The sequence below is a fragment of the Carlito syrichta genome, unplaced genomic scaffold, assembly GCF_000164805.1.
Source record: "Carlito syrichta isolate Samal-C Ts95f unplaced genomic scaffold, Tarsius_syrichta-2.0.1 Scaffold230419, whole genome shotgun sequence".
NCBI classification, from domain to species: Eukaryota; Metazoa; Chordata; class Mammalia; order Primates; family Tarsiidae; genus Carlito; species Carlito syrichta.
In genome coordinates, this window is record NW_007174515.1 from 126,606 (window position 1) to 153,924 (window position 27,319).

At 33.9% G+C, this 27,319-nt stretch overlaps 1 protein-coding gene across 1 annotated transcript in view; it reads right to left on the bottom strand.

Moving 5' to 3' along the window:
* Positions 1-18,925: 18,925 nt before the first annotated feature.
* The window catches only part of LOC103253446 (NADPH oxidase 4), a gene marked incomplete at its 5' end in the record, with an annotated part of 101,570 nt that continues 93,176 nt past the window's right edge, over positions 18,926-27,319 (bottom strand). Inside the window, one exon of the mRNA XM_021709441.1 lies at positions 18,926-19,450. Within this exon, the coding sequence (XP_021565116.1) occupies positions 19,330-19,450 (121 nt within the window). The remainder of the gene's footprint in view (positions 19,451-27,319) is intronic.

Sequence of the window (27,319 nt, forward strand, 5' to 3'; positions counted from 1 at the left end):
GCTTCCTTTCATATGTCAATATTTTTCAAATTATAATTTCTACTTACTGGCCATTTTCTCTCACTGAAATTAGAAGAATATTCAGACTGAAACTATTCCAGAGAGTGAGAAGGAATAGCATGCATGTTAATCAGTACCAAAATAAGATATTTTCAGAAACGTATATATTGTGTTTAGGTAGAAAGGTGTGTGTGCCTCAAGCTATCAGGATCATGCAGGAATAAAAACAGCAAAGCCAGATATCCACAGTTGAAGTATGAAGGAGAAGGCATCAACATGGTCTATGAATCAATGAAGAATCAGGATTAGCTGCTGGAATAGACAAGAGATCAAGTGACAGAGATACAGAAGGCCAGGAAGGTCCTGAATATCAAGTCCCAAGACCAAGCCCCAAGTCTGGATTTTGCTTGTGCTGCTTTTCAAGCAAGTAATACATTCTGCTTGGGATTTGATCAGTCTTCCTTATCTGATCATGCCATTTTTAAATGTTCCTGCCAGAATGAGTGTAAAGAATAGATGTGTTTGTGCATGAGTATATGTGTTTAGACCAGGAGAAGGAGAGAGAGAGACAGACAAAAAGAAAACACAGTAAGACTAAAATATTTTCTCTTCTCCCCAATATCAAAGAAAACTTTCTTGCTTTTTGTATCAGTATTCTATTGCCACTGCAGTAAATTACTACAAATATAGTGGCTTAAAGTCATACAAATTATCTTACAATTTTGTAGACCACAAGTACTATATGGGTCTTGCTGGGCTAAAGTCAAGGTGGCATTAGGTTGTGTTTCTTGTGAAGGCTCTAAGGAAGTATTCACTTCTGGCTTCTAGAGGTCATTTTTGTATTCGTTGTCTTTAGACCCCTTTCCTCCATCTTCAAAGCCACATACATTATATCATTTTGACCATTCTGTAGTTGAATCTCCCTCTTGCTAACTGTGGTCAGGAAAGTTTCTCTGCATTTAAGCATTCATGTGATTAATTTGGGCGTACCTGATAATCCAGAAGACTCTATCTCAAGTTCTTTAATTTTAGTCACATTTGAAAAGTCCCTTTGTCATGTAAGATAACATATTCACAGGAACTACAGATTAGAATAGAGACATCGAAGGGGGGCACATTATACTGCCTGTCACATTGCCAACATTGGCCATATGATAAATCACTATTCATGTGAAGTTAACATGGCACAGGCTGTGATACTAAGTACACTAAAGATTTGGGAAAACAGTAATATATATATATATATATCAAACTCCATGAATTTGATTCCTGGCTCAATCTCTTACTAGCCATATGGCCTTGTGTAAATTATCTTATTTCACTGTGTCTCAGTTTTGTCATTGTTAAAATACAGATAATAATTATACTTTTTAAAACATGCCTTGAAGAATAAATGTGAAGCCTTTATAATAGTGCATAAGTATTCAGTAAGTGTTATTATTTTATAAACTCTCATGGAGTGTGTTAACTTGCCATGTTATGTATTTTTAAAAGAGTGAGACTCAAAAAAAGGAAAGATAAAAATATAACCATACATTTTTGTTTTTGAAAAATTATTTTACACAATCATTAATAGTAATATAATATGACTATTTAGTAAAATGATGTCATGACAAACATATACCTTTAAGACAAAGAAACATTTGGAATATAACACATCAATCATGCTAGTTAGAGATGCATAGCTCATAAGCAAAAGTTGGTTACTAAACCACCCCTGCATGTGCCACTGGGCTTGAATCTAATGCATGTCCTAGGTTATAAGCCAATAATTGCAATATTATCAGTACTTTCATAAAGATATATTCCAGGTCCTAAATAAGTAATGTAATTAACACTATAGAGGTATAATATACATGAGATATAAAAGACTTCAAAGAAAAGCTGATAATTGACTTGAACTCAAAAAAGTTCACCAGATAGATGACGTGATCAATAGCCTGAACAAAATGATGACATAAGCAAAGGCAAGTGTGGACAAACTGTGGTCAATGGGCTGAATGCTGCCTGCCAACTGTTGTGGGAGGTGAAGGTTCATTGGAATGCAGCCTCCCTCATTCATTTATGCTACATGCTGTTTGTTAATGTTTTCACACTACAGTGGTAGAATAGAATAGTTGCGATAGAAACCATATGGCCCACAAAGCCTACAATTTACTATCTTGTTCTTAATTGAAAAAGTTTGCTGATCCCTGGCATCAACCAAATCAGAGAAATTCAGAGTAGCTGAAGAGAGATCAGTGTAGGTAAAAATAATAATAATGGAGGAGAATTTCACCCTAACAAGTGTGACAATAGTCAATTAGGGTTTTGTTAGTCTACTATTTTCTTATTTTAAAGATATACTAAAGTGCTTTGGTAGAGATAGATATATAAAGATACAGATACTGTTATAGATTTACATGTATATATGTGCACAAGATTATGAATTATTGTTAAGGTAGCAATATTGAATTATGTAGGATTTTAGATAGAAATTTTTATTTTTCTGCCAACAAACCCACAAGTTTCCTACATTTGTGTTTTACTTATCTTCTTTTAGTTCCCAATGTGGCCATTACTTTCTTTTATTTCCCAATGTGGTCCTTCCAGCTATCAAGGATCAATCTCTTTCTAAGCTTATGATCCCAGCCCTTCTGAAACTCCTGGGCTTTAACTTCATTAGTTTTCCTCATTCTTTCCTATCATCAACTCCTCCCACTCTATAGGATTCTTAACAGTTCATCATTTAGACAAGCACAACTTATAAAAGAAAGTTAGTATATATTAATATCAAATGTCCACTCAGTTTTTGCCCTATTTCTTGTTTACAACCAAGTTTCTTAATAGAGTAGTTTACATTTGTGGTCTCTACTTCTTTTCCTCCTACTGATAAATCAGTCCCCTACAATTGGTTTACTGTCTCACCTCTCTACAAAAACCTCTCTAACCAGGGTCACCAAAGGCATCAATGTTTCCAAATCAGATGACATTTTTGGTACTCATTTGACTTGATTTTGGGGTGCCATTGCAAACTTCCAATTGCTCACTTCTCCTTAAACACTCTTTCCTTACGGTTTTTGAGTGATAATCCACTTGTGATTTTCCTTATTCCTCTCTGGCTTTTCCTTCTCAGCATTTCTTACAGGTTCAACTCTTCTACCTCTAGCTATTCAAGGTATCTAAGTTGAGATTCTCTTAGAAACAGACTAAGACAGAATTGTACATGTAGGTTGTTTGTTAAAAGTGCTTGCGGAGCAAACACTCTAAAGATCGAGGGAGGCAGGCTGTGGAAGTAAGAAAAAATGTAACGCCTCAGGGGTCTCAGTCAACTCTATAGGGAACTCTACAGCTAAGATGGATATGATGCATGTACATATAGATGCACACACGTGAGTTTCTTATAAAGAACAGTCTTATATAGTTATGGGAGGTTGACTAGACCAGTAAGAAGTCTGTAGAACAAGCAATTAGGAAGGGAGGAGAAGAGGAAAGACTGAGACAAACTCCAAGAATATAAACTCCAACTCTTTCACAGGTGAGGGTTTCTTTACTCAGAGAAGGCCAAAACCCTTTTAAAAGGCTTTCCAATGGATTGTTTCATATTTCAGCTTAAATTGTAGGTTCCTTGGTTTTCCCAATTTTCATTAAAGTAATTGCCTCAGACTTTCTTTTCCTTTTTCAATGTATCAATAACACTCGACAAGAGCCACTTTCTTTGAACTTCTCAAACTCCAAAGTAATGCTCTAGTTACAGGTGTCTTCCATTCTTCTATAAGCCTGTTCTAGTTAACACTGGTGACATTTTAAACAATTGCCCACTATAATTAGCATTCTAGGAGCTATCCATACTCTAACTACTACTAGTGATGTGGTCGTCATTGTCAATTAACTGGTAAGTTATCCAGCAATGAAGTCCTACCTCAGAGACTGCTTCCTAAAACCACAAACCACTTTTGTACTTGCTATCTCCACATGGGTTTCTCAGAAGTCTTAGGTGATACTACAACTATCCGAAGCCAGGACAGCCTTTTGAAACTGTTCCACATTAAGACAAGAGCTTCAGTATTTGTTTTTCCAATTGTCTAGTCATTGCATGAGAGTCACCCCAAGTGAATGGTATAAACTCTGGCAAGAAAATCCCATATGTGAGCACAATTGCTGGGGACAGACTCAGCTATGAGCAAACAGCAACCAACACTGGGGAAATGAGTGCTTCGGTCCTAAAGGAGCAATCTGTTCAGCACACCACAGAGGCTACTATACATAGACAATCTTATCACTCTTGCCTTCCCATTATACTTTCTTTTTGAGTCTTCTTTTCCAAAATTTCCACAATTTTTGATGATTCTCAAGTTTATGTCTCTAGTCTAATCTTCTTTGTAGAGCTTCTGATTGATAAATCAATTGTTTGTTTTAAAATGTACTTAGCCGGGCTCGGTGGCTCAGCCTGTAATCCCGTGCTTTGGGAGGCCAAGGTGAGTAGATTGTCTGAGCCCGCGGGTTTGAGACCCGCCTGGGCAACTTGGTGAGAGTGCATCTCTACGATAAATCAAAATATTAGCCTGGTGTGGTAGCGTACGCCTATAGTTCCAGCTACTTGGAAGGCTGAGGCAGAAGGATTGCCCAGAGCCCAGCAGGTCGAGGCTGCGGTGGCTGGGAGCGGTCACTGCACTCCAGTCTGAGAGACAGAGTGAGACTCCAACTCAAAAAAAATAAAAAATAAAAAAAACAAATAAAATATACTTCAACATCCTATAGAAATTCAAGCGTAATACATCTAAACATAAAATACTAATATCCTTCTAAAATCAGTTTATTCTCCCAAATTCCACAAGCTAAAAAATAAATGTTACCTATACCCAAGTCACTTCTCATGCAAGAAACTTAAATGCTTGTCCTACAGACTGCTTGCTGGTCTAGTCAACCTCCCATAATTGTGTAAGACACTTCCTTATAATAAACTCATGTGCATGCCTCTATATATACATCAGTATAGCTTCTTTTTTTACCTTCCATGTCTATCAGAGGCACTCTAGATTCTACCTACAGTATACAATTAGTGTGGTAGGTCTCCACTTCATGCTAAGCTAACCTCAATGTCACAGCAATCTATTTCAATTCTTGTCGAAGTAGTTGAAACTGCTGCAGTAGCTTCTTGACTAGATTCTAGCTTTCTCACTTGCCTTCTTCTAATCCACACAGCAACAGAAGTGACCATTTAAAAGTGTGCTTATAACACTCCAGAAGCCTAACACTTTTCTTCAGTTACATTCCAAAACCTCAACAAAGGCATCCGGTTTTTGGCTTCGGCCAGCCTCTCTAGGTGAATCTTATGTTATTCTGTACCTTATTTGTAGTACTCTAGCAACTAAGTTCAATGCATTCTCCTCTACTAGATCATAAGCTTTGTGAAGACAAGTTCTTCATCAATTCTGAGAAATTTTATTCCCAGTTCCTAGTCCACAGTAAAAATGAGATAAATATTAAACAGAAAAATACAAGTGAATCGCATCAAAAATTAAAACTAAGCAAATAGAGGAAAATAAAAATAGAATAAATATATTTTATGCTTAGAAAACCAACATCAAGGACTTCCAAAAAGGTCTGGAAGAAGTCTCAGTTGCATTAAACTAGATACTACTCTTACTGAAAATAAAATGGGGAGAAAAACTGGTAAAAAAAAAAAATAGTGACACTGAGAAGTGGGGAAGTGCTTATAGAGGAATACTCAGCAGGAATTGAAAGCATGCTGACATGATAAATCTTCCAGTGACTCTAAAAGATAATATTCTTAGAAGCAGATAATAAACATTTTCATTAGCACGTCCATGATAAAACATGAAGAAAGGGTCATTAATAATAGGCAATACTGAAATAATATATTAAAATACCTTAACTCAGGACAATTCTTTATAGAAATCAATGAATGGAGCATTGGCTGGAATTAGGAATACCAAACTAGGATTTGTGAGGCTACAGACGTAACTAGAAAGAAGTTCTGCCCTTAAGATTCTTAACAACCCAGAAAGAAATATAAGAAATATTTCACATTCCCAAATTATAATACATATGACAAATTTGGCTTAGGGTTACATAAAAAGAATTATAGAAGTTGAGATATTTGATGGACTTAATACTTAAGGAGTATTTCACAATATGATATGTTAGAGCTGGGTGTTTTATATATTTGATTTAATTCCATTGTGACTAAAATCTTGTAAGTTTATTATTGTCCCTATTTTCAAGATAAGGAAACCGGAATGCTAAGAGGTAGAGTATATGCTCAAAGTCAAGCTGCTAGTATAAAATTTGGACCCAAATTAAATTTCAATCCAAAGTTTCTAGATTTTCTAAACACCATACTGGCATAACTTATTGCCAGGCATGTGTAATGAAGTGTCTGATGTGTGTGTGCATCTGTTAAGCATTAAGGAAAGTGCAAAGAAGAAATGACATTTAGCTAATCTTTCTGGTTACTCGGATGACTGATACATCTTAAAGTTTGAAGGCAGAACAAAAAAGAGTATTTGAGAATTTTGAATTTGTTTTCTTTGATAATAACAGAGATTTCTAGAAAAGTAAACGAAACTCTGCTCTTCTGCTCTTCAAATGGGTACCGGTCACTTGAATGAGCACTCTGTAAAACTTCATGAAGGTGCATCCTCGGGTAATGTCTAAAAAACTGTTGAGTGTAGACACAGACATTAAATTAAAAACAAGGTCAAGAGTTATTGATGTTGACATTTTTACAAAAACTGTTCACAAGCATATATGGAGAAATCATTTTAATTGATAGTAGTCTTGAATTTAATGTTACTCTATATTGGCCAATTAATTAACTGGTGTTGAAGTTAATATTTACAACTAGAATGGAGGACATGGGAGGAGAAAAGGACAGATTTGAGAAATTAAAAAAAATTAGGAGTGTTTGGTGGCATAAATAACAGAGCAAGTATCAGAATTCACATTCAAGTTTAAAGTCTAATACTTCCTTTTCCTTAACCAAACTAATATCTAAGTGCTAAAAGGGAATGTGTTAATCATATACATAAATAACTAATTCCTTCTGGTTTTATAATATTTTTTCTTTTTTGAGGAATACTATTAAGATTATTTCTATGGCTGTAAGTACCTCTAATAATACTCAATATTTTCTACTAGATATGCTTTTTAGTTATAACAACACAATGAGAATTGGATTTATTTTACCAAACAGTTATTGAGAACCTATAATCAAATGTTTATCTATCAGGATGAGAACCTATAATCAGATATCAGGATGCAGGGATATAAGGATGAGTAAGACACTAAGAACATGAACTTCACTGAAGAAATGTACAATGTGTGGAGGTGACAGGCAAGTAGATAAATATCTATAAAATTATAATGGAAATATATTCACTTCAGGGCAATACTTTAAAAACATTATCATACATAGATTTATAATATAGGAAAAAACAACAAGCTATCCATAGCCCATTACCTTTTTATTCTTTCAGGTTGGCCTAATTTCTCCCATAATAATTACAATAGATGCCTTTCTATATCTTATATGTTAGACATAATTCTAAGCACTATCACTATATAATTGCTAGTTTTCATATAAACCTTAACCTTATTTTAATGAGGAGAGACTTGATACAACTAGCAAAATGATGGACCAGGATTTGCAATCATGTCCTCCTGACTTAAACCCCTCATCTGTCCTACTATCCCTACTACTTTATGATTTTTCACTCTTCTTTGTCTAATTAGTAAAATTATCATTGTTAATAGCATTGAAAATTCACTTGGTGTCCCTAAATACCTCATGTCTATTGACTCATGTAATCCTTATTCTATAGATAAAAAACTAAAGTTGAGGATAGTTTTTAAAACATTGTCCAAGATAACAGAGCTTATACTGGTAGAGGCAGAATTTTAACTTAAGCAGTACAATTCTAAAAATGTAGAGAGTCTGTCTCAAGAGAAATTTTAGCCACCACATTATAGGTCAGTTCTAGAATTCAATAGGTCCAGAAAGGCACCAATCTACAAAGTCAGTTGAAAGAAATCATCTGCCTTTACCTTGACAGAAACCTAAAAGCTCCTTGATAAGCAATTGAGTCAGCATCACTGCTTCATCAATCGACCCTAAAACTGCAGTCTCAAGTAAACTGATTCTTGTGAGGGAAATAAACCAAATATTGGTGGGGAAAAAAACTGGCTACTTGTAGTTTTCAAAAGTGTAATAAAGAACAGCTGATGAGGTGTATTCTGTTCTTCCTGGGAATATAATCTGCCCTCTAGGTTAAGGTTGGAATTATGAGATTCAATGAAATGAGATAGGTTGGACAATGCAGGAAAGATTACTAAGAAAAGAAGGAATATCTTGGAAAAGCTAACCCTATCAACACACACATCTACCAAATCCACTTTGGGAAAAGATGGGAATAGACTGGTTAAGTAGACAAAGAAGGAAAGAAACAGGCAAAGGAATGTTAGGAACTTGATGGTATTATAATGACATTTAACAAAAGGGACCAAAGAGTGTTTAAATTCTTCTCTACCTCTATTCTCTGTTACATAACTGAAAGAGTATACAATAAACAAAGGAAGTTCATTAAAGACTCAGAGACCAAGGCTTTTATTGGAAGTTGATCACAAAGACATTCTGTTTAGTACTTATCAAAATTCCAGACTCCCAGAAGAAAAACAGGTGTTCAGTATAAACCTTGTTGTTTGCATAAAAGTGTAGTCATATTGAACTGCTTTTATCAGTTAAGGTAGTGAGAACACTTCTGCAATCCAACTTACTAGATGCCAGCCCAGAGCCAATCTTGCAAGCAGGCCTTTGCAAGAAGGATAGCAGTCTCAAGCCTGACATACTAACTTTTTTTCTGCACACAGGTATATGCAAGATCTTTTACACACAATAACCATAAATGTAAACATACCAATAAACATTCGATGCTCTGTCCAATCAAATTAATATTCTCTGTTCTTGAAGGCAGGAAAAAAAGTATGCAAAGAGAAGCAGACCAACCAAAATGGGGAAATTTCTCACTCCCCTACAGAAAGGTCTCTCCAAATTGGTTCAAAACAAATAAGTGAAGAATCAAGACTGAGGCTATAAGACACAGAACCTTCCCTCCCAGTCGCCATACCCAGGAAAAGCAATATAACAGTCAAGCATTATTATTCATGGATTCCATATTTGCAAATCATCTACTTGCTAACATTTTTTGTAACCCCGAAGTTAACACTCGCTGTATTTTCTTTGTTATTTGCAAATATGTGCAGAACAGTGAAACATTTGTCTTCCAAGGTTCACATACCCAGCTGAGTCTAAACAAAATGATGTTCTGCCTTCTTGTTTCAGCTCTTATAGTGTAAACAAGTTACCTCTTTGTGGTCTATTGAGTGTCATATTTTAAACTTAGAGCAATGACTTGGTATTCATTAATTCATTCTGTGTGCAACTTTATAGAACAAAACGACCAGGCATAACAAGAACTGTCTCTACCTGGAGCATCACTTCATATGCAAATAAACTCAACCTGCTATAAAGACATCCGGTTCTATAGAACACTGTGTGTGACAGAAAGCTATAGTAACATGGACACTGAGGAGGACCTGACTCCACAGAGCCAGAGCCTAGCTGACTCCTTTAATCCCTGAAGCAGAGAAAAACTCAGAATTAAGAATAATAAGTGAATCCAGGGGCCAAATGGTGAATAGACAAAAGCAGAGCTTGGGTTAATCCAGGCACCTAAACAAATAGGCTTTTGTTAAATGTGGCACTGGACGTTGGGTCCTAAGGTCTAGAGGTAGGTTGGGAAATAATAGGGGGAAAAAATGCTGAAGAGCCCTCATAAAAGTTCAAGTTTAAAGTTGGGTTCAAGGAAATAGATGAAGAAAAGAGTTTATATTGAAAACTAAAAAGAGAAGATGTAGTCAGAGTATCACTTCGGGGTATGGCTATAGCTCTCAGGGCTCTATCTGGTTGCTGCTCTAAGTTAAAGCACCCTTCCTGATACTGACAGATATGGGTTAAAGCATAGGGGCAACTGCCCCCGAAGAAAAGATTTACCAGATATTTTGTTTCAATCTTCTTTTGGAAAACCTGTGCAGTGAAACTAAGTCCCAGTGTTTCCCAAGTATCCTATAAGAGAGTTAAAATAAACAATTAAACAAACCACTTCCTACCACCACCACCACAAGAGAAATCCAAGGCACACAGTAATTGACAAATCTTGAAATCTAAGTTTATTTACTAATCAAAACCTCCCATCCAAGTCTTTTGTCAGAATAAAGCAGAATTTTAATTTCAGAAATCATTTTGTCAAAATGCATTAGGTACCTTTTTTTTTTTTTGGAAAGCAGGATTTGTTGAGAGGACAGAAAAGTTCCCACAGTGGGAGGGGACCCAACATTGAAGTCTATCATCATTAACAGTCACTAAGTATTTTTCACACAGTACTTTGGATCTATATCTGAAAGACAAAGCCAGTTCTGGCATGTATGTTTTCATCCCCCAGTTGATTACACATTTACCAGCAAGCTGTAAACATGTCCTTTGCAACACCAGCCACTTAAACAGATTTCTTGGAGTCTTCATTGCCTAATAAAAAGTCTGATGAGAAACTTTTACTGCCACACATTTGCAATAAGAATCAATACAAAGAAGGAAAGACATTGTAGAGAAGCATTTAATCTTCAGAACTAAGATTTGCATCAATGTGTCCTTGATTTGCACAGACCCAAACATTTTTTCCCAATTATCTTTTGTGTTCTTCCCTCACTGGCTACTGCTGATGAGTAATTTTACAACACTAATGCTATTAAAGCATGCACTCATGACCCCATTGTGACACAAAGCAAATAATGCACATAGCGAATGCAAGCACATAACTGCTAACCTTGCCTTTTAAATTCATTTGAACTTGACCTATTGAAATGCCCATTACAGAATGTATGACAGCTTGGCAAAATTCAGGGGGCAAAACACCATTTCAGAAAAGCAGACTGAAAATAAATCACTTGAAAGACTGCAACGTGGTAGGAATTGATTGAGAAAAAAATGTAGTGCCATATAGTAAAGTAACCCGCTTCAACCTTACAAACAAGTCACCACTCCTAAAAAGCTTGATAAATTAGAGAAGTGTGGCATCTGATTTGACCCATGAATGACTTTTAGACTCAAGAAAGTAATGAATAATAATTTAATGTAAGAGCATACACTTAGAAACATCAATACATGTCTTTTACTTAGAAGCAAATATCTTTTCATCATGCTGATGCAAGAAGGCATTCCATTTTGGTATCCTTTACTAGGCATATCTTAGGACCTAGAGGTGACCACAATCATGCATACCAAAGCATTTTTCCTCACCCTGTTCACTATAAAATTATATGCTCTACTAAAATTCACAGCCAATACACAAACACAAAATAAAATGATTCTTAGAGAAAATTCTGGTCTGTACTTTACTGATGGGGAAATCAGTTTTCAGATGTTGTTGGGACACAAGCCTCTGAGACAGGACTTATGGCAAAAGGCTTATATTCCACTTAGCTGAATGTCAGATAAACCTGAGAGGTACTCTATTATTCTTCCTCATTTTACGTAATTCAAACATTTCAAAAAAGGAGGATTGTGATGTACTGGTAAAAATTAACAAAAACTTGTATGCAGGAGTTATTATATGGCTGTAGCTACGTACAGTATATTTAATGTTAGGTAACATTGAAATCCTCAGTGATCAGATATAAAAACTCAACATTTAGACTTCATAATAAACATATTTTATTAATTTTCTGTGCAGAAAGATACATAATTCTAACATTTAAAAATTGTATAAATATTTAATCTTCCAATCTTAATGGACATACTTATGAGATTTAAGAATATTACCAAAAAATAAACAAATCAAAAATAAAATCAAAATACCAATCCCAGTATGTTTAATTTAAATATCAGAATCCTATAATTCCCAATTACATTTCCTGCTAAAAGGAAAATTACAAAAATGGTGAGAATTTTGAAAATTAAAAAAATTAAAAATTAAAAGTATTTCAAAGGAACATTTCTTAAATATTAGTTTTTTAGTATCCTCATATGTTAAGACTAGTCTGATCATTTGGTCCTCTACTAAAATGAAAGCAACACTATTCTGTTCTAAAATTATAGAGAATTATTGATTAGTACTGCCAAAAGTGTGTCATTTACAATGAAAAGAGAGTTAAGTATGTTTAAACTTTTATTTTTTTAGATTTTAAGTGCTATGCAATATTTCAAATTAATAAAGATTTTCTACATAATATGACTTTACATATACAAATACATGCATCTTTTATGAGTATTGGATTTGATGTAGTGCTTTCTCTCCAGCACTGTAAAACCCCACACTTCCATTTAGCTAGACAACACGAATCTAATGTCAGCGTGGCCTGCTGAGACTCTCACATTTTGATAGAAGGATGACACTTTCTCCAATTGCAAACCAGTTACTGTTGAATGCTGTGAAAGCTGAAGAGTTTTATTACACATTGTTCTAGAATTTCATTTTCATTCCAAATATTTTTCTTATAATCCACCATAAACACACACAAAAAAAATTTAAACATAAAAATCTATACAATATTGTGAGCCTTGATGAAAATACATCATGTATTTTTGGTAAGAATAAGAAAGTAGGCAAAATGAGGACCAATGGAAGGCCCAAACTTCACCTGTACAATGACCACGTAAGTACCTACCCCTGAATTGTACCCCACATCTTATAAAATAAAAGTGTAAGAAAGTAATAAATTACTATATCCACATCTTTTAAAAAGTAGCTACAATGGCATGCTTTTTAAACATAGAAGTATTTCCAGTTCCAAAGCATAGGTTTTGGTTTTAATTCATTAGGATGTCACATAAACACCTAATTTTTCCTCCATCAAGTCTCAAATAAGCAAGATGATTTGTATCACTCTGTAATTTCTAATTCAATTTTCATAAATCAATACAACTATCTCTAGCCACATTGGACCTGACCAAACTTAGCTAAGAGGAATTCAGAAGGCATACACTGGATGTAAAATGTTTATGGTGATCTCAGAAGAAGAAAGAGTGTGGTTCTGACTTGCTGTGGCTGCTTTACTTCCCCAGACAACAGAATTAAATACTAAATCTTTCCATTACAGTGGACTACAGCTCATAAAAGCCTGATATTTTACATTGTTACAACAATGCTTGATTTTAGTTGGTTATCAAAAAACCTACTAAGGAAGATTTGCTAGGAAATTTTTCTCTTCATCACGTTTCTTCCCTTCCCCACATTTTTGCCACACTACATCCCTGTAATTAGGCAAAGGTAGATATTAGTAACATTTTTATGTCAGAGGTCTAATATGTTTCAGAAATGAAAGTTCCAAGGTTCTTGATTGCTAACCCAGAATCCTATTCACTGCATAACCTTGGGGGTAGCTAAATTAAGTGTTAACACTGGCATGCTCTCACGGCAGAACAGCATGGCAGCCAATACTATTACCATTTTTAAAAGTGATTTTTATTTTTCCCATCTCTGACTTAAAATAAATTTTAATGAAAAGAGAAAAAAGACAATCGCCAGCTAATGACATTTGGTAAACAGATAATTGTCATTTCTATATAAAGGTTCAATTGCACCTGGTGGGCACCCAGTTCTGTCATTAAAGATGCCAAGCTAACTTAAGAGCTAGTATTTTCCTAAACCAGATAGTCCCTGGGAGCCTGAAGAATAAACTGCAGAACATCTAGTCACAGAGTACAGGGTACAGCCCAGGTCATGTTCCAACATACATGCAGTTAGTCATTTGACATCCCTTTAAGGTTAAGTTGGAGAGAAAAATCTAGAAGATTTAACAGCTTTCTCATTAGCCAATGTGTTGGCAGCAGTATATTTTTAAGCAGGTAAACAAAGCCCCCATTTTTTTGCACTGTAGAGATTTCTCACCACTAAAATGAACTATATAGTCATAGTAAATTGATAACTAGGTTCAAATGAATGTGCTAATGCAGGTGAACAGATACATTGTTAGGAAACAACAGAGAGGATGTCTGTGTCTCAGTGTCTATTCTTTTTTTTTTTTTTTTGAGTTGGAGTCTCACTCTGTCACCCAGACTGGAGTGCAGTGACCGTTCCCAGCCACCACAGCCTCAACCTACTGGGCTCTGGCGATCCTTCCGCCTCAGCCTTCCAGGTAGCTGGAATTACAGGTACGAGCTACCACGGCTGGCTAATTTTTGATTTATTGTAGAGATGAGGTCTTGCCAAGTTGCCCAGGAGGGTCTCGAACCTGCGGGCTCAGGCAATTCACTCACCTCAGCCTTCCAAAGCGCTGGGATTACAGGCTGAGCTACTGAGTCCGGCTAGTGTCTGCATTTTTAAAGAGGTGTTCATTCCCTGGGTAGAAGGATAAGTGCTGTGAAATAGGAGCTTACAATGACAGAATTTTAATGCATGGTATGTGCGACTAAAGCAAGGCATGGCACCCTCCTCCTCTTTAATGATACATATATTAGAGCATTTTTGTGGTGTTGGCTCTCCTCTAAATGTCGGGGTCTTCTCTAGGTCAAATGGCAGCTCGTCAATGCTTTATTTCTTAAAGAAGCCAGATATAATTTTAATCAAAGGTAAAGCTTCTTGCTAAAATTCTAATGTCAATGAAAACATGAAAGTCTCCCACAAGACAAGCAAAACACCATTCTTTAACATTTTCCGAAACCAAAGTAACAATCCGTTTGCCACACATTTGAGTCTTTTTTGAGTTACACAAAGAAAAATATTATTATGTTTTGGTGTTAAATATCTTTTATTTCTCTGATCATTTTTCTTTCTCCAGTTTTCCTCCATAAGACATTTCTTCTCCTTACAAATTCTGAAATGTGTAGTTTAACAGTCTGCATTCAGATTACCAGTCTCTGTTCTAAAGCAACATGAAACTTTGTGCTAATTTTAAAAGACCCACATAGCCTTTTGTTTCTCTTCTCTACTAAGCATTGAAAGTCATCTGCTTCTCTTTGGGAAACTTACTCTAGTAAGCTTTTGCAATTCTGTCCTTTGAGAATAAAGAATATAATAGTATAAAATAGAATAAAGACTAGTATACAACCGGGCTCGGTGGCTCAGCCTGTAATCCCGCGCCTTTGGGAGGCTGAGGTGAGTGGATTGCCTGAGCCGCGGGTCTGAGACCCGCCTGGGCAGCGAGACCTCATCTCTACAATAAATCAAAAAATCAGCCGGGCATGGTAGCGCATGCCTGTAAATCCGACTACTCGGAAGGCTGAGGCAGAAGGATCGCCGGAGCCCAGCAGGTAGAGGCTGCGGTGGCCGGGAGCGGCCACTGCACTCCAGCCTGGGCAACTGAGTGAGACTCCAACTCAAGAAAAAAAAAAAGACTAGTGCAGAATAAGATAAAGAAGTTGGGGCAATAGAGAGGATATTTAGACAGAGGGACAACAGTGTGTTCTCATTGTCCCGTTGAAGTAAATGCCAATCTCATTATGCCTGATTTCACTTATTTCCTGCCATTGGTTTATAAAAGGCTGAATCTTTTCTTCTGGACAAAAAGCAAGTTATTGTCAAGTGAATAGAGAACAATTTATTTATTTTAGTTATGACTTCATCTATAAACTTAAATTTAAAATTACAGTATTAGCATTTCCTAGAAACAATACTATTACAGATTTCTCTAATGCAAAGTTCTGGAGAATATAATACCTTTAGCACAATTATCATACTTAAAAATTTATTTCTGAAAATAGATTATAATAGGCAAAACATATCAGATTAACAAATTGAGAATCAGAAAACAGATTGCAAAGAAGAGTGTGATCTTCTGCATGACTCTAGAATTAAGACTCAGTTTTTTATTTTCCATTTGATACTAAATAGGGCTTAATAGGAAGATTCAAACAAACAGAACTAGATGTTTTATGAGACAGATGTTTCACGGGGAGGTGAAGAGCCAATTAATGGCAGAGATTAGAAGAGTTGGGCTCCAATCTCAGTTCTGCTACAAACAATAGATGATTCGATGTAAGTGTGGGCCCCTGTTCCCTCAATTGTAAGAGTACTTCTAGCTTCAGTAATTCATATTTCTATAACGATATGAAAATAACCTAGCTAGCATACAAAAAAAGAAACTATAGTAAATTATATATATATAAATTATATATATATAAAAGAAATTAATAGTAACAATATTTGTCCCATTGATTTGTTTAGAAAACCTCACTATTTGACTGGGGTAACCTATTCTTAAGGGAAAATTTTTTTTTCTTAATTTTTTTTAATACAATGACCATTCTTCGTCATCAGTATTAACTTTTGATGACAATAGCCCATTGGCCTCTAGCAAGCTTTTTAAACAATGCCTTATTATTTAAGTCCTTTACCTGTTGTGAATGCTCTAAATAAACATTGATTTGGGGGTTATAAATAACATGGCCATGTGGATTAAATCAACTCAGCCTATGCCTTGTCTACACTGCTTTTATTCCTTTGTTTTAAGTGCCTGTACTGTCACAGTCATCCAACTGGCATTTTAAAGTCATGAAATGAAGAACTACTAAACATTTCACTTTTAACCTGAAGATATTTTTGAAAAGCAAAACTAAGTCCAAATGTACATATATGTCTAGTATGTATGTGTGTATGCATATATGTATAGGAATCTGGGTTTTTAAGTATTACTTATACATAAAAATCACAGCCTTCCCTTCAGGAGATCCAAGAAGATTAAAATCTGATGCATTCTCTCTTTGAGAAATACAAAGTGAATGTCCTTGTGCACAAGATAAATTTTTTCATAAAATCTTATTTTTAAAATCGTTAATTTTTCTCCAAAAAAAAAATAAATGAATGAGTAGAAATACCTACAGCAATAATCATTTGGTTCAGAGCTTCTTGAATGGGTGGTCCATGCTTTTGAAGACTGTTGGTTTCTCAAAATTGTATGCAATGTGTTATAGGTGATAATATGCATTTTTAATCAGATTCTCAGAAAGATACATTATCCAAATCAGATTAAGAATTACTGATCTAGTCCAAATTATAACTCAGTCCAAATGTGAGATGTCACTTGCCACAGTCACATAATTAGCCTGTGACATGGGGAACCTCAGAACTCAAATTCCTAAGGCTTCTCATGTTAGTGTACATTCAATTGCTAATCCTTGACAGACAGTGTTTCTTCAACTTTCATTGTCATGTGGACAAACATTGTTGCTTTAGTTGTTGCAAAGGTAAAGTGAATTTATAGAAGCCTGTAGTACACCATTTAAATTTTAACATTTATTGCCACTAAAATAAGTAATTTATGAATTGTATGACAAGAATTATGCCCAGAGAAAAAATCCCTCAAAACAAAGCAAAGTTCCCTTAAACATGCATGATGAAGCCCTAATTTCATCCCCATCTATGGAAGCAAAAATTACATATGCAATGCTTAACATTTTAACATCTACTGGAACTTAACATAAGCAAGAAAACTGTTCTGGAATAGCAGACCTGCTCTGAAATGGTATTTGTCTTTTGGAAAATATACCACCTGTTTTATTGAGATTTTGTGCATTCATATAATCACATATTATGTGATCAGTAAAGAGTCAATATTGCACATAATGCCTGGTATATCACAAGTTTCTTTTTACTACTCCTTCTGTTATGTGCTTCAATAACAATTATTTTCAATATAGAAAATATTACTAAGATATACTGGTTTATATTGGTAATTAAATATGCCTTCAGAGATAATCTGCTGGAGCATCGCACATTTTCCATCATTTTTTTCTTACTCACCTTCTTTCCACAGAGGAAGAAGAAATAATTCCAAGGAGAGGAAGAAATATCCAAGAGTACAAGTAAATATGCTTATGGTCAGTCAATGCTGGATGGTTTAGCATACTTGACTGCTACGGGTGAATCATAGCGCAAAATAACAGTAGCATCTATCATGTTTTATGCAAAATTTTAACAATGGCAACATAATTCACATGGCTGATTTTCAGTAATGGGTTATATTTTATAGCAATTGATAGATGCCTATTAAACAAATCACTAAATGTTATGAAGGCTTTAATTCTTAAAGTAATAATGTGAAATTTTCCTCTGAGCCAAGAATATAAGAAGGGAACATAAACTGATGGAATGACACAGGGTAGTACCAACAGTGAGTCTGAACCTTATAATTCACCATGGAAACTCAGGATACCAAACAGTGCAATAATAATATTCTTGATTCTGAACTTAAATTTGAATAATTAATGGAGTATTTCCTCTTGAATAGAAAGTACATGTTTTACTGTTCAGAAAGGTGATTACACTTTCAATATCTCCATCATATACTGATGTGTGACAAAGGAGAAAAATCTAATATTTCAGTGCCTACTGGCAGACATCATGCCTTACGGTCTCAAAGTGCAAATTAAACAAAGCATCTGTCAAGGCTATAAGCTAAGACCAACTGTACCTGGGGGGAAAATGAGAGAGGAAAAAAAACCCCAAAAAACAGAGGCCAAAAAAACTGGAAAAGGAAAAAAGTTATTAGCATATATATACTTTTACAACTTACAGTAATGATATTTTCATTACTATTAAATAGCAACCGATTAAATAGATTGGAGATGAAAAGGACCTATTAAATCAATATCTAATAGGAGGTCATACTCCCCTAGAGAGAGGAAACGGAAGAAAAAATATAAAAATAGATACTACAACAACATCTTCAGAAGGTTTGGTCAGCAAACCTATAGTCTACAGACATTAAATAGAGGTATTAACATAAGTAGTGAGGAAGATTACATAGTGACACAAAGTACCCGTATCAATACAGAGTCTCGTGCTGTATTTTCAAACATCTAATACATTTGCCTGGAGCTTTTCCAAATGAAAGCTACTCTGTTTACACACAACATAGAAAATGTAATCTGAGTTTCAATTAATTTTTAATTTTGTTCAATCTTGTATTTGTTTTAACAAAAACAATTTAAAGAGGACCATGGCTATCAGTTTCAGAGTGAGCGGGTTCAGTGCCTCACTAGGGAGTTCTTGAATCTGCCATAAAAATCAACATTGTGTATCTAATAGTTTTCATTTGAGAATTGAAAAGTGAATCATCACATTAAGCATTCTTCAGGGCCTCTTTGGTTTCCAGATTAAATATGTAATGTGACCTGTCATCTTGCCACATTCTCGCATTTCCTTTTTAAATAATCATAAATAAGAAAATCTTGCTAATCTTTGGCGTAAAACAGCTATTTGATTCAGCTGAGTTTCAAAGTCTTAGAAATTGCACTAATTCCTTCCTTGGAGTCCTGGTTCATGGCAAAGGTATTCAGCTGAAAGATTCCTTATTGTATTCAAATCTTGTCCCATATGAATTGTTTTGGTTACTCAGTTTATGAAGAGTCTTGGAAATTGAACTAGGTCCGCAACAGAAAACACCAACTGTTTTCCTGGAGAGAGAGGGGAAGAAAATGGAAAACACGATGGAAAATTAAACAGAATTTGACAAGAAGTAGGCTTTATGAGCATTGTTTAAGGTATTAACAAAGATAATTTCTTGCAATTTTACATATTAAAAACAATTATTTCCAAATGCTAATGCCCACCAGGAAATGTAAATGTCCATCACAAAAGCATGTTATTTACCTTATACTTTTCATTCTAGAATTCAGAATAATTCAAAGAATATAGTGCAAATTTGCTTATTATCAGACAGACTGATCAGTCTCTTAGTCTTTTCACTATGTGTCATTGGTGAAACTAGAAACTATATCAAGAGCAGCAAGTAATAGATGTCAATTGCCAAACAACTGACATCTGGATGGATGTCCAGCCCACACTGGACCATGTCAATTGTTCTTTTATTAGACACTTTACACACATTTTTCTAAAGTTTTACATGAATATGCAAGAGCAGTAATGAATAAGGGAAGAAAGAGAAAAGACTGTTTGAAAGACTAAACTATATGAATGTAAGGGTAAAGAAGCATCAGAAATCAATAGGTCAAACAATTCTTTGAGTTTACACTGGGCCACAAATCCACAAACCAGAATGGAAAGATCTGGAATATACATGGAAAATAGGTAGCTTTCTCAGTAAGGTATTGCCTTATTTGCAAGGGGTTGAAGGGATGTTGGCAAAATTAGCCTTAGACCAAAGGGTGTTCTGGACATGCACTAACAAATCTTAAAAGCAAGCCTTGAAAAGATCAAACTGAACCCAAGTAACATAGCTGCATGACAGAACAAGTCCAACACTACTGATAATATAAATCAATATTTGGCATTTAACATTTAAATTGTAAAATGCATAGCCCTCAATCAAAAAATTACCAGGAATGCCAAGAGCAAGAAATATGAACTATAATTAGGAGTGTTATAGGCTGAATTCTGTCCCTCCAAAATGCATATATTGATGCCCTAACTGACCCCCAGTACCTCAGGATGTGAGTATATTTGGAGATTGGGCCTCTAAAGGTGATTAAGTTAAAATGAGGGTGTTAGAGTGGGCTCTAATCTGAATTTACTGGTGTCCTTATAAAAAGAAGTTTTAACACAAATGGAAACACAAGGAATGTGCATGGACAGAGAAAAGCCCATGCAAAGAGGCATCAAGAGCCTAGTCTTCTGCAAGCCAAGGAGAGAGGTCTCAGAAGAAATTAACCCTGCTGGCACTTTGATCTTAAACTTCCAGCCTCCAAAATTGGAATTAACAAAAGAGTGAGAAAATAATTTTCTGTTGTTTAATCCACCCAGTCTGTGTTATATTGCTATATTAGCCCTAGCAAACTAAAATAGGAGAAAGAACACTCAATAGAAATAGGCCCAGAATAACAAAGATGACAAAATTATCAAAGTTACTGAAACAGTGATGCTATGGCTTTATATATTCAAAGAAAAGCGTCAACATGATGAGAAAAAAATTTATTATTTTTAAAGACCCTAATTCTAGAGATTAAATGCAATATTTGAAATAATATAAACCCGGGATGAGTAAATAAAAGAATAGACTGTACCACAAAAGAAGGAAACTTGAAGATATAGTATTTGCATCTATCCAAACTGAAGCCCACAGAGTACAAAGATTGAAAAAAACAAAACAAAACAAAACAAAAAAACATGAACAGAGTATCATTGGCCCATGAGACAATACCAACTACTCTGATATACATGTCATTGAAGTCCCAACAGAAGAGAAGACAGAGGGAGGAAGTTTTTTAATTGAAAAATTATTACCAAATTTCTCCCAAACCTGATGAAAACAAACTCACAAATCCAAGGATCTCATGAACCCCAAAGAGAATAAACACAAAATAAACTAAACCAAGGCAGCTTTTAATAAAATGCTGAAAACTGGTGGCAAAAAGAAAAACATAAAAGCAGACAGAAGGGGGAAAAAAGACAAATTACAAATTATCAACAAAACATAAAAGAATGCAAGTTGATTTCTTGTCACAAAATATATAGATCAGAAGAGAATGAAGTGATGTCTTTGAAATGCTAAAAGATAAAACAAAATGTCAATAATTTTATACCAAGAAAATGTCATACCAAACAAAAAATGTTATTTCAAAAATGAAGATGGAATCAAAACTTTATAGATAAACAAAAGCTGAAATAATTTATTACCAGCAACCCAGCATAATAAAACATATTAAATAAAATTATCCAGAAAGTAGACAAGTAAAATCAGATAACAATTTGAATCTACCCAAAGGAATGAAGAGCACCAAAATAATAAATCTATGAGTAAGTATAAAATACATTTTGTCTAATTTCTAACCGCTTTAATATATGATTGACGTTTAAAACAAAAATACTAATAATGAGGTTTATAGCATATTGTATAAATAAGGTCAATGACAATGACAGCAAAAAGGAGGAAAGCAGAAGTACATGAAGTGTTATGACATTATTTAAAGTAGACTGTAACATACTAATGATGTACCCTGTAAACCTACAATCATGTTTCTCTGATTTGGGCTGCATCAGAATCATTTTGGACTTCACAGAGCACAGATAACTGGGCCTCAATCCTAGAGTTTCTGATCAGAAGATCTTGGATGGGGCTCAAGAATTAATTGTTTTAGCAATTTCCCAGTGATGCTGGTTCAAGGAATGCAGTTTGGGAACCAATGGTCCAAAAATAAACAAACAAATACAGAGGTAAGGCTAATATGTTAATGTTGGAGAAAAAAAATGGAATCCTAAAAAATACTCAATGCAAAAGAAGGTAGAAAGAGAAAAAAGAAAAAAAAAAGAGAGAGAGAGAAGTAGAAAGCAATAGTAAACTGCTAGATTTCTCTCCAATCATATTTTTAACTAGATTACATGTAAATGGTGCAAACATTGCAACTTAAAAGCTTCAATATACATGACGTAAAAACAGGTAGAATTGGAAAGACAGATAGGTCTAGAATTATAGTTTATGGTTACAATATTCTTCTATTAGTAACTAATATAACAAGCAGACAGAAATCCAGTAAATGTATTGAAAACACCATACCATCCTATTGCAACTAACTGGCATTTATTGCATGCTCTACTCAACAGTGATGGAATACAAATTCTTTTCAAATGCACATGGAACATTCACCAAAATAAACTATATTCAAGGCAATAAAAAATGACAGTAAGCCAATTTTAAGGTATTAAAATCACAAGGAGTAAGTTTTAGATTAAATCTCAATTGAACTAGAAATCAAGAACAAAAAAGATATCTGGGAAATCCCCACATATCTGGAAATTAAAAAACATACTGCTAAATAACCCATGGGACAGAGTAAGAATAATATAGTAAGTTAAAAATATTTTAAATTGGAATAAAATGAAAACAAAAATCAAAATTTTTAAGATGTAACTGAAGCAACAGTTAAAGAAAAATTTATAGTTTTAATTACTGCATTAGAAAAGAAAGGTCTTAAAACAATGACCTGAGGTTCCGCTTTAAGAAACGGAATTAAGCCTAAAATGAATAAAAGAAAGAAAATAATTAAAAAGTATAAAAATAAATGGTCTCATACTTAGCAAAGTTTAAGTTACTATTAAAACTATAGTGTATTTTTCATGAAAATGAGGCGAATAAGTCATTTTTGTTTGTTTCTATGCATAAATTCTCTGTTAACACTGCATGGAGGCAATGATACCATTATTTTCTTGTTTGGCTTTAGCAGAACAACTATATAGTTAGTTTTGAAAGTTTTTGAATTTCCTAAATATATCTCATGTATTTGATATAAAATTATTTTTAAAGTACCCAGGATATCATTTTTGTGTGTGTTTTATTTATGGCTTTTGTTTTTCACATTTTCTTTTACAATTATTAACCAGTTTAAATCTCTGATATTCTTTTGTGTGTGATTTGAGTTTCTCAATACCACTTTTCTAATAAATGAAATTCTATAATTTTTTTCAAGCTCTTTGCAATTCAATTGCACTAAATTTGTATTAGATTGCTGCCATCCAACAATTATCAAGAAATGTATCCACAAAAACTTAGATGAGATGGGTCGAGATAGACTTAGGTACTAAGCAGAAAATATTATTTGGGGGTAGATGTTGGAAACTAGTTCCATAAATGTCCAACATGTTTTTGTATATTTTTCTTATTATATCAACACTTGCCTTTCCATGCAGCCTTGCAAGTGTGGTATCTCACCTAATAAGAACTTATTCACTCCACAGAGCTTATTTTACTCCCTGTATTACAGATCCAGAGGATTTGACTTGACTTAGGGACACAAGAGCAAATATGAGAGATCAAGCCTAGGTATTCTCAATTTGTATTGTTTTGAAAACACTATAAGGGAGCAAAATTAAGATAAGGTCTCAAACATTTCACTTGATCTCAGAGCAGTAGTTCTCTACTCAAAAGGCAACATAAAATTCAACTTTTCTTTCTTTTTGCATAATGCATAAACTCAAAAGCTTAGGATATGATATATATTTTTATTATAAATAATAGGAAACTAAATTTAGGTTAGATGTAACAAATATTTTTTGACAAGTTACTAAACACTAAGTGGTTCACAAAATAATATTTAGAATATCTCTAGGTATTTGAAAAATTAGTTATTGATGCTTTTAGTATATTAGTTAACATTCCACTGCAACATACAGAGTGACATGGGAGCTTCTTATAATACCTCACTGCTCCCTCCCAAAGAGGGACATGGTAAAATAACATTGCCACTCTTTTTTATTTGGGGCAAGCTGAATATGCCCTGCTGTAAAGCACAATGAACTTGCTGTCAGGAGATAGGGGATCAAGTCTAAATTCTGACTCATTCATCATAACTTTCCATAAAGTATTATATTTTGGAGTCCTCGTTTCTTCATTTGTAAAATAATGATGAAGGCAGGGTGACCTCAAAAGCTCCTTCACTTTCCGTGATCATATAATTCATCACATATTTCATTTTCTGAATTTAAAATGTCAGGAAAGAAGGGAGCCACTCTCTTACATGCGTAGAAAGTAAATTGATTTAGCCTTTTAGTTTTGGCAGAGCAGCACCTAATGTGCATACTGTTGGGGCCAGCAAGTCCACTTTCAGAGTTCCTGATCTCTTGCAGCACTCTCATAGGAGAAAGTGTTACAAGAATGATTACAACAGAAAAGAACTAAAACCTAAATACCCATCATTATAGATACAATCCACAATTAGGGTAGGAACAGTCATCTTACCTTTATTCTAGAATACTGTAAGGTAGAATTACACAGAAATAATCCATTCTCAACATATGAATGCGTCATTTAAAAACTAAGTTGAAGAATTTATATATTATAGATTCAATTTTTGTTTAAAAACTAAGGTTTATATTTTAAATATATATACATATATATATGAAATGCATATACTTTTATAAATATATACACTCACATTTATAAATGTCCTGTAAAAAATACGTAACAAAAAGTTACTAATCATTATCTCTGTGCCCAGGAGTGTTGAATCCAATTTAAAATTATATTCTACATAACATTTTAAATTAGTGCCTAGTGGTTTAATAAATAGTCACTTCCTGAAAATTAAAAAGTGTTACCCAATCCAAAGTATTAAAAACAGTTTAGTTTGTAAGCCTCTCTTCTCTATTTTATCTATGTTCTTTCAGCAATTTATGTACATGAGGTTAACCAAAATTCTACACCTTAAAAGAAACCTTTCATTTAATAGTGCCTTTTGTCCAGTTAACGAGACCTTAAGATGTTGATCCATTTTTAAGTATGCTATATAAAAATCCTCTTTTAAAAAGTCCAATTTGATTGATGTCCCAGAGCAGATACACTAAGTAAAAGTGTTGTACAAAATGTCAACAGCAGATGGTGCACATTTGCTCTTCTTAAACCAGCTTTGTGTTTCCAAAAGAAAACCCAATGACCAAATACACACAAGATTGCTCTAAAAAATGATCAGTATAACAAAAGAGAATTTTAAAGAACTAACCAAAGAAATCAAACAACAATCTCAATCTATTTTCTTATTTTGGGATTTTATTTCTGAATTGAACAAAAGAAACTGATCAAAGTTTTCAGTAATATATTAGAAAAACCAATACAAAAATTCCCACCAGAGGTCAGTAAATGTCATTGAAGAGGAATATGTCTACGGTTTATAGCAAGAACCAGGTGAGTATAACAAGATTATGACATCTAAGATGGATGATATGGGAGAAAAATGGGAAAGGATATTAGCCAAAACTGGGTTGACTTTTTTTTTTTCCTAAAGTTCATCTTTAACAAGGACCCTAAGTATTACAAAGGACCTCTGCTTTGTAAATAATGCTTCCCTCTCCATCCCAAAACTATTTCATTAAGAGAAGAGAAACATCACACAAGTTGTTTCAAGCATGGTTGTAACCTGAACCACATGGGTAATTTTATTCCTTTTAAATTTTGCTTCCCAGGCTCCATTCCATAATTTCTAAAACAAAATATCTGAAGGTAGAGCCAGGGGCCATCTTGAATCTGTGATTCTTTCAATAAACAATATTCACCCATGAATTCATAAATTGGTTTTCTAAAAAATATCCATTTAATAAGCTGCATGTGCATTTATAATCAAATGTCCTTTTTGGTGTTTATCAAAATATATTTTCAAAATTATGAAGTGATCAAACATATACTAAAAATTGTAATAATAACTCAAGTCAGAAGTAAAATTAATAATGAAGTCTTATGTTCACAGGAAATTTTTTAAATGAAATCTTAAATTTATATGCATTCTTGCTGCAGAAGTATGATTAGGCTAGCAGTGAAAGTATAGTTAGTTCAAATGTAAAAATATTTTGAAATTTGATAAAATTCTGTGGGTTAATGGAAGAGAAATACAAGTTTAAGGAGATAAACATAATGTACAATTTTCAACTGCAAAATTAAGAATATTTTTGTGCATCTTAAAAATAAATAAGGTTGATATCACATAGCTAGAATATTTATATTCCAGTGAATATGTTTAAAGGAATGACTTTAACTGTAAAATGTCAACATCTGCACTATGTTAGAAATTATATCTTTTGCAACTATTAAACTTATTAACTATTTGGATGTAAATTTTTAAATGCTTGAGGGGGTATATAGTTTTCTATATTTTGTAAGAACTCCTATAGACTACTGTTCTGCACTATGATAGGTTTACAGAAGGTAAATGGGCTGGCTGGTTTGTGCCCTAAAATGAGTGCCTTTTTTCCAACAGTAATTTCTTCCTATCACAGACATATAGTCCATAAGACCAAGATTCTTTATAAAACTAGTGTTTCAAAAAAAATTATTTTTGGAAATATTCCTGGTTTAAACACTGCATATTACAATGAAGTGGTTTTATTTTGTTTTTTTTTTTAAAGGTATTCAGTCTGGTAAAAAGGTTAAAAAAACGTTTTTTAATGTATTTATTGTTAAAACTATTTGTGACATTCCCTTGTTTCCCAACGTGATTTTAAAAACTTTTCCCATGATTACCTGATGTATGCTGTGGAAATGAATACTCATTTTTTTTTTTTGGTTGGCAAATATAGTTTATTTAGTAAGTAAATTGGGGTGGGGGAGAGAAAGAGATATTCACCTCCCCAAGGTAGGGGAGGGGAGGATACTCATTTTTTTATATAAGCCTATTCACATTATAAGCAGGTAGGAGAGTCTGGCTCATAAATACCTTATATACTATTACTAAGTCAAAAAAACCCCACTACACTTAGCATTAGATATGTAGGGCGATATTTGCCTCACTTCCTCCTTTGACAGAGTGTTTAAGTGACTTTGCAATTTGTGAAGCCATTGCTAATTCATTTTTTAAAAACTTCATATAATGCTTTGGAAATATTTA